The 14,278-nt window shown below is 41.7% G+C and overlaps 1 protein-coding gene across 9 annotated transcripts in view; it reads right to left on the bottom strand.

The window, feature by feature from the left end:
• LOC135512916 (guanine nucleotide exchange factor DBS-like) overlaps positions 1-14,278 on the bottom strand; it is a 116,868-nt gene that overhangs the window by 86,137 nt on the left and 16,453 nt on the right. For 7 of the 9 annotated variants that reach the window (XM_064935421.1, XM_064935423.1, XM_064935426.1 and 4 more), the window contains exons 2-5: positions 7,412-7,495; positions 3,910-4,024; positions 1,277-1,367; positions 823-942 (exon numbers count right to left, since the gene is read on the bottom strand). In XM_064935421.1, the coding sequence (XP_064791493.1) occupies positions 823-942; positions 1,277-1,367; positions 3,910-4,024; positions 7,412-7,495 (410 nt within the window). Of the gene's footprint in view, positions 1-822; positions 943-1,276; positions 1,368-3,909; positions 4,025-7,411; positions 7,496-13,413; positions 13,720-14,278 lie in introns of those variants that run through there. The other 2 variants (XM_064935424.1, XM_064935422.1) reach the window with 2 other exon arrangements.

Genomic DNA, 14,278 nt, shown 5'->3' with positions numbered 1-14,278 from the left:
CTTTGTGGATTTTGATGTGTGCTTGGGGTTATTGTCTTGCTGGAAGATCCACTTGGAGCCAAGATTCAGGCTCCTAGCAGATGCAAACAGGTTTTTGTCTGAAATGTCCTGGTACTGGGTAAAGTTCATGATGCCATTGACCTTAACAAGGGCCCCAGGACCAGTGGAAGCAAAATAGCCCCATAACATCGAAGATCCAACACCATATTTTACAGTAGGTACTGGGTTCTTTTCTGCATATTTATTTAGACGCAAAACCCACCAATGGTGTTCGGGGCCAAAGACCTCTATTTTCATGTCATCTGAACATACAGTAGCACCTGTTCCAATCAAAATGCCGTTTAGCAAACTCTAGGCGTTCACATTTGTCGGATGACATGAAAATAGAGCTCTTTGGCCACGTCCACCAGTGGTGGGTTTTGTGTCGAAAGAAAGATGCATATGCATTGAAGGTATTGAAAGCATGGGTGCCAATACTTTTTACCCCTATATTTGAGAGAACATTTTTTTAATGTTAAACAAAATCTCTTTCTCTGAGAAATTGTATTAAATAATATAATTTTGCACATTTTTATCAAGAGTGCCAATAATTTTGGACCTGACTATATATGTTGGCAGATTAGTAGCTCTACATAAACAAGCAAAACATGCAGTGAGTACATAGTCACTGTTTTAGCAGTTAGTTTACCGGTGAACATCACACTGCCATGCAAAACGCCACATGACATCAGGTCACTCACTATCTCACACCCAGACACAGAGGAAAAGTTTCTAAGATGATCTAAGAGTTGGACACGGTGAGTGGTAGCGAAGCATGCTTACCGGTACCTTCATTTTAAAGTCATCCCGGTGCAGCTTCATGCCTATGTCAGCGACAGCCCTCTGGAAGAAACGGGAGGGCCTCAGCACCAACACCAGCTGGAGGTTCCCTGGAAATGCCCCCTAGTGGCCACAGGTACAAAGCACAGCTTCATAACATCTCATAGTTCTGAATGTGGAGGGAGCTCCTGCTCTGTTTCTACTTTCCATTATGTATGTCACATATTATACTTGGGAATAATTTGCCTTATGCAAGACTTCCTGATATAGAAGCATTGGTCTATTTTACAATGGTACATAATGCTGAGATAAAATAGCCTGGTTCCATACTCTATGTGCTGCGGCAAACTCTCCTTGATGCCAAACACAAAGAGAAGTCGAGTGAAGCACAAACAGACTGGACCACCAGGAAAGAGATAAAAGCGTTGTCGGAAGTTAAATATGGACGTCTTCATACCGCTATCCGCGTCAGCGAGGCCTTCACTGAGCTCCATTTGTCCCGCCTGCGGTCAATGATTATAACGAAACCGATGCTGGCAGCGTCCAAACTAGACAAGGAAAGATAGAAATAAACACATGCGGTTGGTGTAGCTATCCAAGCATGCAGTCACAAGACATATCCAAGAGGGCACTACAGTACACTGCTGTATTCTGTCTCTGTACATTTTAAACAGAGTTTATACCAAATCACTTCAGCGCTCTCTGAACCAGGCCATTATAGTTAACAGTGTAAGAGGAGCTGTGTAAGCTTGTTTAATGTTTGGGGTGTTTTACAGGGAAAATGTTAAGTGAGGGTCATTAACATTCTCAATGTGTTACTCTGACAAAAGGGTGAATGAAGTTGCTCCCCTATCAGTACAAGACGTTTAAAAGACAATGAAAAGAATATGTATGTTTAATGTCTTGTGCTCACTGGGTGGTGATCTTACTGTGTTATCTGGCCTCGTATATTCCTACTCGACTGACTGAGTATTTTCCTGACTGAGAGCAGTTTACATGAGACCAGATTAATTGAAGACTCACTGTGTCACTGTGTCTGTTTTTCAACCCCAAACTCACCACTGGTCTGAGTGGTCAAATTACATGACAATAGAGCTCTTTGGCCACACACATCAGTGGTGGGTTTGGCGTTGAAAAACAGAAGCATATGCAGAGAAGTACCTCATACCTACTGTAAAATATGGAGGTGGATCTTTGATATAGTCTTTCTTGCTCATCTGCAGTATATCAAGGTTACCAATAATTATGGACCTGACTGTATCTTCAGATCTGTGGTTCGTTGGGAGCAGGAACCACATCCCATACAGAGGGAAGGTAATGGTATTTAAAGTGCCTTCGGAAAGTATTCATACCCCTTGACTTTTTCCACATTTTGTTGTGTTACAACGTGGGATAGAAATTGATTTAAGATTCATCTTTTGTCATTTTTGTCACTGATCTACTCAAAATATTCAGTCATATCAAAGTTGAAGAAAATATATACAGTATATATTTTTTATGACAAATAAAATGCTAATATATCTTGATCGTGTTAGTTTTACCCCACTTTGGCAGCGATATCAGCTGTGAATCCTTTTGTGTAAGTCTGGAAGAGCTTTTCACACCTGGACTGTGCAATATATGCCCATCATATTTGCCCATCACCAGCTGTCAAGTTGGTTGTTGATCATTGGTACATTTTCAAGTCTTGCCATAGACCTTCAAGTAGATTTAAGTCAAAACTGTAACTAGTCTACTCAGGAACATTAAATGTCTTCTTGGTGAGCAGCTCTTGTGTAGATTTGTCTTTTTTAGGTTAATGTCTTGTTGAAAGGTGAATTAGTCTCCCAGTGTCTTAACCAGGTTTTCCTCTTGGATTTTGCCAGTGCTTAGCTCCATTACGTTTATTTTGATCAGGAAAAACTCCCCAGTCCTTGTCGATCACCCACAACCTGATGCATCCACCACCATCCTTGAAAATATGAAGAGTGATACTCAGTGACGTGTTGTGTTGGATTTGCCCCAAACATAACACTTTGCCACATGTTTCGCTGTATTACTTTGGTGCCTTGTTACAAACAGGATGTATGTGTTGGAATATTTTTTATTCTGTACAGGCTTCCTTCTTTTCACTCTGTCGTTTATTATTGAATAATTGGGTCGTTCCACAGTTTACCCATCTCAAGAGGTTCAATAAAAGTTGACGATTTCATTTGAAATCACCCATACATTCTCTTGGGACAGGGGAAATGGAAACTTGTTGTGTACAACAGGGAGGGGCAATTGAATGCTTCACAAAAACAATTCATTGTTAAAATGTTTCTAGCTTGTCTATCTATGGGTAACATGGTTCAAATAAAATCTAATTTTATTGGTCACATACACATAGTTAGCAGATATTAATGCGAGTGTAGCGAAATGCTTGTGCTTCTAGTTCCGACAGTGTAGTAATATCTAACAAGTAATCTAACAATTCAAAACAACTACCTAATACACACAAATCTAAGTAAAGGGATGGAAAAATAATATGTACATATAAATATATGGATGAGCAATAGGCAAGATGCAATAGATGATATAGAATACAGTATACAGTGGGGCAAAAAAGTATTTAGTCAGCCACCAATTGTGCAAGTCCGTGTTGCCCAGCAACAGCCCCAAAACATCACTGCTCTAAAGGAGATCTGCATGGAGGAATGGTCCAAAATACCAGAAACAGTGTGTGAAAACCTTTTGAAGACTTACAGAAAACGTTTGACCCCTGTCATTGCCAACAAAGGGTATATAACAAAGTATTGAGAAAAATACTTATTTTCCACCATAATTTGCAAATAAATTCATTAAAAATCCAACAATGTGATTTTTTGGATTTTGTTTTCTCATTTTGTCTGTCATAGTTGAAGTGTATCTATGATGAAAATTACAGGCCTCTCTCATCTTTTTAAGTGGGAGAACTTGCACAATTGGTGGCTGTATCAAATACACAGTAGCATTACAGTAAGCTTCTGTTCTCCACTGTGGGAAAATAATGTGCACCAGAATTGCAGAATTGATCTGAACTGCATAACCTTGAGAGCATATTTATGGTTGTAGTGAAGCTGCATACTTTACCTGGGGATGCTAGTCAGATATGTGACAACATTCTGGAAGTCCTCGTCTAAGAGGTCGCTGAAGCCTGAGTATTCAGGGAAGGTGATGATGGGGGCGCCATCTTTCCCTCTTCCTCCTGCACACATAGGGTTACATCAATAGATTGACAGAAATGTGTCCATTTTGTTACATTCATTAATTTACACCAGGCTTCTACAGTAAAATAAATATTTATTTGGATAAAAAACGACATTCTGCTGTTTCAGATCTGATGGGTGACTTTATATCAATAGAAAAGTTATATCTCTATTAATCAACCACAAGGTGGTGACATTGGGCTGTCAGCACAAATTCGGATTTGATTATTTTTTGCCAAAAGTCATGATTGAATCAAAACTTATATGAAACTAAATAAGTTTGATGAGTGAAAATGTTGATATGACAATCTAAATGAAGAAATATGAGGAGAGATGTAAATTTCAAATAATCAAAATTGTCTCACTAAATCCTGAAACAAATGAAGCAATCAGAGGCAGCCATAATATAATCCATGATCATATATCTCTCCAATCAGAGATTTATCAGTCAAAGTGCATCACTATGAGAAAGTATAGTGGAACAGCAAGTCACCCTATATATAAAGTGTTCCTCCTCATCATCATGCCCCAGTGCCTGCATTCCTGAGTGGAGATAGGAGTATAGAGGTCAGCCTTATGAAATAGATTTTAGGGTGAATTCTCAACTTCAAAACAGTTCAGTTTGGGATGACAGAGAGGAACTGCTGTAAATTGTACCTCATCTAGCCGAGGCAGTCTGGGCACTTATATTATTTGGACATACACTGTATTACTCTTATTCCGGAGGAGCACGTCAGGAAATGCTGCCTTTCATATTAGTGGTGAGGTAACTGTAGCTCTTTACTTTTACTGACTAACTGTTTCCCTTCCTAACTCCTCCTCTGCCTTCTTCTCTCTGTCTCTCAGTTCTAAAAATGGACTAACACTGACAAGCAAATCACATAGACAAGCATAACAGCCTCCTCCCAAACTCAGATGTCTTTGTGCTGAAAGCAGCGTGTAGTTATTTCCTGTGCCATCTCGTCTGCCATCCATCCCACTGGGTGACAACTCATCTATCCGTCCTCCCAGCCAGACACATCCAATTATTTACCTGCATATGGCAGAAAAATCCTCCACGGGGAATCCTCACACATGTCAGTGCTTCTGCTGCCTACCTCTCTCACTGACAACAGTACACAAGATAACAATCAGAGCTGTACAATACTGCCCTGTCTAGAAAGCTCAACTCAGCATCACCTCATCAGGTATAAGGTAAGTAGTGCAGAAATATAGGTGTGGAGGTAATACTGGAATAGCGTCAACAGCGAGGTGGCCTTTGCTTGTAACCAGTGGCGTAAAGTACAGTACTTAAGTAAAAACACTTTAAAGTACTACTTAAGTAGTTTTTTTTGGGGTAGCTGTACTTTACTTTACTATTTCTAATTTTGACAACTTATACTTTTACTTCACTACATTCCTGAAGAAAATTATGTACTTTTTACACCATACATTTTCCCTGACACCCAAAAGTACTTGTTACATTTTTTATGCTTATCAGAACAGAAAATTGTTCAATTCACGCGCTTATCAAGAGAAAATCCCTGGTCATCCCTACTGCCTATGATCTGGCGGACTCACTAAACACACATGCTTTGTTTGTAAATTATGTATCAGTGTTGGAGTATGCCCTTGGCTATCCGTAAATAAATCAAAACAAGAAAGTTGTGCCATCTGGTTTGCTTAATATTAAGAATTTGAAAGTATTCATACTTTTACATTTGATACTAAAGTATATTTTAGCAATTACATTTACTTTTGATACTTAAGTATATTTAAAACCAAATACTTTTAGACTTTTACTCAAGTAGTATTTTACTGGGTGACTTTCACTTTTACTTGAATAATTTTTTATTAAGGTATCTTTACTTTTACTCCAATATGACATTTGGGTACTTTTTCCACCACTGCCTGTGACTCTGTCAGGTATCAGCATAACAATATGGAGAAAAGGAATGGAGACCAATGTTTTAAAACCGTACAAAACAACCCAAACTCAGTGACAGACCCACTGAGAATAAAAACAGGCTTGCTGTGTAGATAATTAAATATATTGTGCTTTTTCCACAGTAAAATGACATAACTTTGAAAGCGAGCTTTGCTGACCCAGGGTTTTTGGAGTAAGACACCAGCTTGGCAGGAGCGCAGCTGGCTGACCCTTGGTGGTTTGACATGGGTGGGAAGGAATGGAAACAATCACTGTGGAGCCAGAGGCTGTGGCGTAGAGCTCCCGTCCAATCAACCTGGTCTCAGGGCAATTCGTTGGATTTGGTACGTACATCTTTTACTCCATTTAGTATGATATATTAAGTTACGTTACGTTATATTACGTTACATTATGAATGGAATAGCGGTTCTACAATATCATACGAATTGGAGGACATATCGTATACGTCTCACCTGGTCATACAATAGCTTAAGAATTGGATGATGTATCTTGGGTCAAGGTTAGAATAAGGCTAAGCTAAAATGCTACAGTTGTTCCCGACGCGACTCGAACACCAACCTTTGGATTGCTAGAAGGTCGCGGTATACATCCACACATCTTCCCTGACCAACCTCCCTACTTTTGTTTCTGTCTAAAGTAACTAGACCATTAGTACATATCATATGCCTTGGAGGTGCTCAGAAATACGCATAGTATGTTTCGTGTAGTATGGCTCTGAGGCTAGGCTAGCCCAATAACTACCAACAACTCCCTCTGTTATCGTTCCAGATTAGGCCCTGCACCTCTGTTCATGTCTCAGGTACTCTTCTATGTCTCTGGTAACTCAAAGGAATCTTCAGACTGAGGTGATCTGTGAGTATATGGACATTATTTAGTGGACTCAATATTCTCAAATACATGTTTAATAATAATGTATAGTATGTACACAGTCATTGCCTATGCATCCCAACTTAACTGAATGGAAAAAGTGGCCATTTTATCCACTCTGAACAAAGCTCATGAATATGGCCAGAGAGACAAAGACATCCTGGCAGGAAATGGTTCATGGTGTAATGTGATAATTCTGTTATTGTCCTGGAACAGACTATGGAGCAGACCAGACCTCTCTACTGTCTCAGACAGGAAGTGATTAAGAGGCAATCCTATCGATCAGTAGTTAAAAGGTTCAAGTCCGGTCACAACTCAATCATGTCTTAACGTCAACAATGGAAATGGCCTTGTAACTCATAACGGATATGACAAAATTATTTTTCTGACCGTGATCAAAACGAATGAACAAACATTACATTGTGCTGTTCTGAATAACTGTAAAGTAGATATGATCACCTCTGACCAAAATGTGATTATTCTGTCATTCCCATATTTGCTCCTTCACAAAGGGAGAGGAACTCGAATATCTGCCCGTCTTTGTGTGAGGGAAGCAGGGATAAGGCGAGGAGACTGAGGCCTAGCTACGTACCAGAGAGCAGGGCAAACTGCCGATGCAGCTGCTCTATGATGTCGACAGCAAGCAGGGGCCTGATCTCCTGCTGCATGATCTCATCTGGGGAGGGAGAGGAAAACAACAGGGAGAACACCTCCAGTCAGCAATCACAATATCATAGGAATGTATAGGAAAGAGAGCAGCATTAAACAACAGCGTACAATGTGTCCCCACAAATCAAGTCCTGTGGCCATACACTGGCCCAGTCATTATCGGTGGACAATCCATCCACATGTCTGACAGGTCAGTATGACCTGTGGAAAGTGAGGCCAAGGCACGGCTCTGGACATTTCCACAAATAAAATAAAATAAAATGTTATTGATCACGTACACATGGTTAGCAGATGTTAATGCGAGTGTAGCGAAATGCTTGTGCTTCTAGTTGTGATCATGCAGCAATATCTAACAAGTAATCTAACAATTTCACAACAACTACCTTTTACAGACAAGTGTAAAGAAATTAATAAGAATATGTACATATTAATATATAGATTAGCAATGGTCGAACGGCATAGGTAAGATGCACTAGATGGTGTAGAGTACCGTATATACATGAGATGAATAACGTAGGGTATGTAAACATTATATAAAGTGGAATTGTTTAAAGTGACTAGTGATACATTTATTACATCCAATTTTTTATTATTAAAGTGGATAGAGATTTGAGTCAGTATGTTGGCAGCAGCCACTCAATGTTAGTGATGGCTGTTTAACAGTCCGATGGCCTTGAGATAGAAGCTGTTTTTCAGTCCCTCGGTCCCAGCTTTGATGCACCTGTACTGACCTCGCCTTCTAGATGATAGCAGGGTGAACAGGAAGTGGCTCGGGTGGTTGTTGTCCTTGATGATCTTGTTGGCCTTCCTGTGACATTGGGTACTGTAGGTGTCCTGTAGGGCAGGTAGTTTGCCCTGCCCTGCGTTGTGCAGACCTCAGAGAGCCTTACGGTTGTGAGCGGAGCAGTACCAGGCGGTGATACAGCCCGACAGGATGCTCTCGATTGTGCATCTGTAAAAGTTTGTGAGTGTTTTCGGTGACAAGCAAAATTTCTTCTGCCTATTGAGGTTCACCACGCTGTCTGTGTGGGTGGACCATTTCAGTTTGTCCGTGATGTGTACGCCGAGGAACTTAAAACCTTCCACCTTCTCCACTACTGTCCCGTTGATGTGGATAGGGGGGTGCTCTCTCTGCTGTTTCCTGAAGTCCACGATCATCTCCTTTGTTTTGTTGACGTTGAGTGTGAAGTTATTTTCCTGACACCACACTCCGAGGGCCCTCACCTCCTCCCTGTAGGCCGTCTCATCGTTGTTGGTAATCAAGCCTACCACTGTAGTGTTGTCTGCAAACTTGATGATTGAGTTGGAGGCGTGCATGGCCACGCAGTCATGGGTGAACAGGGAGGACAGGAGAGGGCTTAGAACACACCCTTGTGGGGCCCCAGTGTTGAGGATCAGCGTGGTGGAAATGTTGTTTCCTACCCTGACCACCTGGGGGCGTCCCATCAGAAAGTCCAGGACCCAGTTGCACAGGGTGGGGTCGAGACCCAGGGTCTCTATGGTACTATGGTACTATGGTACTGAGCCCTATGGTACTGAGCTGTAGTCGATGAACAGCATTCTTACATAGGTATTCCTCTTGTCCAGATAGGTTAGGGCTGTGTGCAGTGTGATTGCGATTGCGTCATCTGTGGACCTATTGGGACGCTAAGCAAATTGGAGTTGGTCTAGGGTGTCAGGTAGGGTGGAGGTGATATGATCCTTGACTAGTCTCTCAAAGCACAGTGTCTGTTCTCTTGCAACAGTGGTCTCCATGTCTACCGCTGCCCCTCACAGTTAATACCTTTAGCTGTGAACGCAGATCTTTGTGTACCTTCATTCAATTTCCATTACAAGCTTCTGTAGCTACTGTATCCCTCCTTTCAGACATATGTTTCCTTCATTGTGTTGTTCTTGGAAGAGTCAGTAGCCATTCTGGATGCTTGAAGAGGAGGGGAGGGTTAATGAAGCTTCATCACTCTCTGCCTTAATACTTTGGTATCACCCTGAAGCACACTGCAGCTAGCTTTCCACTGTGAACAAAACACCCTCTGTCTGGCCACGGTATAAAGGAGTGCATTACAACAGACTACACTTTATCAAAGACTGAGCGAGCTTTGAGTTGGTCTTGCAGCCAGGGCTATAGATAGCACAGAGAGCCTCACAGAAGCATGTTTCTACTGTATGGAAGTTGGAAGCTGTAGTGTTGTCATGGTACCAGCAACTTCAAGTCTCCACAGGGATTTGGTCCATTGTTTGGTATCAAGGCCAAATTACATTGACAGTATTATTCTTAGCATGTTACCTCATTTACATATATTTCCATGGCTCCTTTTACGACAATATACTAAAACGTGTGCATCACGGAAAAACTGGCACACAAACCTGCACGCATGCGTGCGTACACACACACACACACACACACACACACACACACACACACACACACACACACACACACACACACACACACACACACACACACACACACACACACACACACACACACACACACACACCCTCCCTCAGCAGAGTGGTGGCGAGAGGAAGGAGGATCTGCGTCTGGGAGCATGTTAACACGCTAGCTCCAGATCTTATCATCCTGCTGCAGGAATCCCAGCCCCAGACATGTAAGTAAATCACAAAGCCAGGTCTCATAATGGCCTCTGCAGGCTTCAGAGAAAGGTCACAGCATTCACTTCTAGAGGAACAGCATGCAGAGCACAAAGACACAACCCACACTCCTGCCTCCATCCTGCCAGCTACAGGCTCTGGAAGGAATTAGCTCTCCAAGAACAGATACATAAAAAATATGACATAATACTGAATTGAATTTATTTTTTTTAAACAGCAAGATCACAAAACAAGATCACAATGGTCAGTCCTGTTCTTTGGCATCGCAGAGCAAACAATGGAAAAATGCATGATCAAATTCTATTGACTAAATACCAAAAAGCATTATTGTATACAGTAATAAAAAACAGCACAACAACACATTGATTCTAGTTACTGGAATGCTATTAGTTGTATGCCATTGTGCTCTGACCAGAAGAAAGTCCAGTTCTTCCAGGTTTCCTATATCACGTGGTGAGGGAAAACTCCTGGGCCTAGTCAGTCATATGTTAAGTCTGGTGGGTGTGTTGATTCTGTGGCAGGTTGTGCCAGCAACATGTGGAGACACCATGGATTAATGCCATGGCAACACAGAGGGGCACCGTCCTCTGCTCTCCACACACCTCAACAAACCTCATCCCAGTGTCCACCTTGTCCGAGGCTGCCTTCAGCCTTCTGCTCCAATTCATCAGGTTTAATGAGCAGAAACACACACATTCACTCTCAGCCACAGTCACACATCTACTGGAAATGAGGACTTTAAGTACATACCGTATTTCCCCTAAACTAAGCTGTGTGGTATACTGTATGTATTATTGTGATGTGTTGTTAATAGGGCACATTAAAGATTGTCAATCGCACAAGGTTCAAAGTGCAATGCAATATTGTAAGATATGGACCTACAGTTGAAGTCAGAAGTTTACATACATACATACATACATACATACATACATACATACATACATACATACATACATACATACATACATACATACATACACCTTAGCCAAATACATTTAAACTCAGTTTTTCACAATTCCTGACATTTAATCCTAGTAAAAATGGATAGGATAACCACTTTATTTTAAGAATGAGAAATGTCAGAATAATAGTAGAGAGAATGATTTATTTCAGCTTTTATTTCTTTCATCACATTCCCAGTGGGTCAGAAGTTAACATACACTCCATTAGTATTTGGTAGCATTGCCTTTAAATTGTTTAACTTGGGTCAAACCTTCAACAAACTTCCCACAATAAGTTGGGTGAATTTTGGCCCATTCCTCCTGACAGAGCTGGTGTAACTAAGTCAGGTTTGTAGGCCTCCTTGCTCGCACATGCCTTTTCAGTTCTGTCCACAAATTATCTATAGGACTGAATTCAGGGCTCTGTGATGGCCACTCCAATACCTTGACTTTGTTGTCCTTAAGCCATTTTGCCACAACTTTGGAAGTATGCTTGGGGTCATTGTCCATTTGGTAGACCATTTGCGACCAAGCTTTAACTTCCTGTCTGATGTCTTGAGATGTTGCTTCAATATATCCACATCATTTTCCTGCCTCATGATGCCATCTATATTGTGAAGTACATCAGTCCCTCCTGCAGCAAAGCACCCCCACAACATGATGCTGCCACCCCCGTGCTTCACGGTTGGGATGGCGTTCTTCGGCTTGCAAGCCTCCCCCTTTTTCCTCCAAACATAACAATGGTCATTATGGCCAAACAGTTCTATTTTTGTTTCATCAGTCCAGAAGGCATTTCTCCAAAAACTACAATTTTGTCCCCATGTGCAGTTGCAAACCGTAGTCTGGCTTTTTTATGGCGGTTTTGGAGCAGTGGCTTCTTCCTTGCTGAGCGGTCTTTCAGGTTATGTTGATATAGGACTCGTTTTACTGTGGTTATAGATACTTTTGTACCTGTTTCCTCCAGCATTTTCACAAGGTCCTTTACTGTTGTTCTGGGATTGATTTGCACTTTTCGCACCAAAGTACCTTCATCTCTTTGAGACAGAACGCGTCTCCTTCCTGAGCAGTATGACGGCTGTGTTGTCCCATGGTGTTTATACTTGCGTACTATTGTTTGTACAGATGAACGTGGTACCTTCAGGCGTTTGGAAATTGCTCCCAACGATGAACCAGACTTGTGGAGGTCTACAATTCGTTTTCTGAGGTCTTGGCTGATTTCTTTTGATTTTCCCATGATGTCAAGAAAAAAGGCACTGAGCTTAAAGGTAGGCCTTGAAAACATCCACAGGTACACCTCCAATTGACTCAAATCATGTCAATTAGCCTACCAGAAGCATCTAAAGCCATGACATCATTTTCTGGAATTTTCCAAGCTGTTTAAAGGCACTGTCAACTTAGTGTATGTACACTTCTGACCCACTGGAATTGTGATACAGTGAATTATAAGTGAAATAATCTGTCTGTAAACAATTGTTGGAAAAATTACTTGTGTCATGCACAAAGCAGATGTCCTAACCGACTTGCCAAAACTATAGTTTGTTAACAAGAAATTTGTGGAGTGGTTGAAAAACAAGTTTTAATGACTCCAACCTAAGTGTATGTAAACCTCCGACTTCCAACTGTATTTGACTGATAACAATTAAGCTATAACTACCCTAACATTTTAGGATTCCCTTTGTAGAGTTGTACTGTATGCTTGGTGAAGATCAGTGCACCAGTTTCTCTCTCTGGAAAGTACATCATTTCTTCAAATACATTTTTTACATTAGCTCACCTCAATAACCTAAATGGAGTCCAACCAACCAGGTGCTTTACCTTTTATTCATTAGCTATGGTGAATATGAAGATAACGTGCGAGGTTGAGAATTCCCTAAATCAAGTTTCCTACTTCACTTTACCCTACTTTCCCTCTAAATCGATTTATACAAAGGCTAAAAAATGCATCATTGCTTAGCCTACTAATTAACAACAAGGCTGTTACGAAATAATGAGTAGAGGACAGGATACCAAACACAAAGCAATTGCAACACATGCTATATATTTGTAGCCTACATAAGGTTTATAACGCAACAATCTAATTTTCACACAGCTGGCCGCCATCAGAAAGTCACAGTTGCATCTCCCCCACAGACAACTGCAAAACAATTGAGCCGTTTTGTCCCTGAGCATTAGCTATGGACAGACAGGCAAGAGTCCCTTGAGCTCCTCAGAAGACACTTGAGAATGTATCAACATCTTGGTATTCTGTTGTAATGGAAATAAAGTCTAGGACCCAGGCCAGTGACAACAAATGTGTCTCTCTGTTTGGCATGTAAACACCCTATAGCTCCCGACAGAGAGCCAGCGAGCGAGGAGAGTATCAATACCTTACCTATGACATGTCTAGTTCTCTTCATCATAGCGCCACGATAGTCGGGTGTGAAGAGAGAGAAGTCACTAATCCAGGCGGCAGAGGTAAATTACACCAGTAGAACTTAGTCCAGACTTGCTTTTCTACCATTATCATCCCTTTCTTCTCTTCAGACTTCCTGAGTAACGACACAGACAGACACACACACACACACACACACCCCTACACTCCCTCCCCCCATTTACACACACCCAGCTCTTACAGAGCCTTGGCAGCAAAGGAGTTTTTTCTAAGGAAGCAGTGCGTCTGAGTCTTTTGTCACTTTTTCCAGCCCTAGCTGCTTCTCACAGCTCCAGTCTAACCTCTCACAGGGCTCTCTCAGAACATAGCAACCACACAAGCAACCTATCAGGAAATCAGGGAGGAGGGAGAGAGATCATAAACACACTGCTTACTGCCTCTTTAAGTGGGGGGCAGCCCCAAACATTTAACTACATACTTCAGAAAGAATGAAGAGAGAGAGAGAGAGAGAGAGAGAGAGAGAGAGAAGATCCCTTCAGCATCATCCCTCTTCATTAAAGTCACACCCTGACCGTGCACCCCTCTCTAATCTGACTCTGTCTTTCTCTGTCCTTTCTGTGGTTGACTGAACATGACACCCCCCGCCCCGCCCCTCCCTCCCTCCTCCGAGTCCTCCCCCTGTCAGAGCAGCTGGCTGGGAGTACAGGGGTGTTTATGGTCCTAGAGGAAGCATGTCCCAAATCCCCGGTGGCAGCTACTGAGGCATTGTATGTTAAATAAGCAGCTTCCCTTCCCATTGGATTCCAAAATAGTGAGATTCACTGAAACATGTCCAGTTTGCCAGGTGAAATGTGTTACAATGGTC

The sequence above is a fragment of the Oncorhynchus masou genome, chromosome 24 (assembly GCF_036934945.1).
Source record: "Oncorhynchus masou masou isolate Uvic2021 chromosome 24, UVic_Omas_1.1, whole genome shotgun sequence".
Taxonomy (NCBI): Eukaryota; Metazoa; Chordata; class Actinopteri; order Salmoniformes; family Salmonidae; genus Oncorhynchus; species Oncorhynchus masou.
Note: the sequence above shows the minus strand (reverse complement) of the source record. Positions and strands in the feature narration are given on the sequence as shown.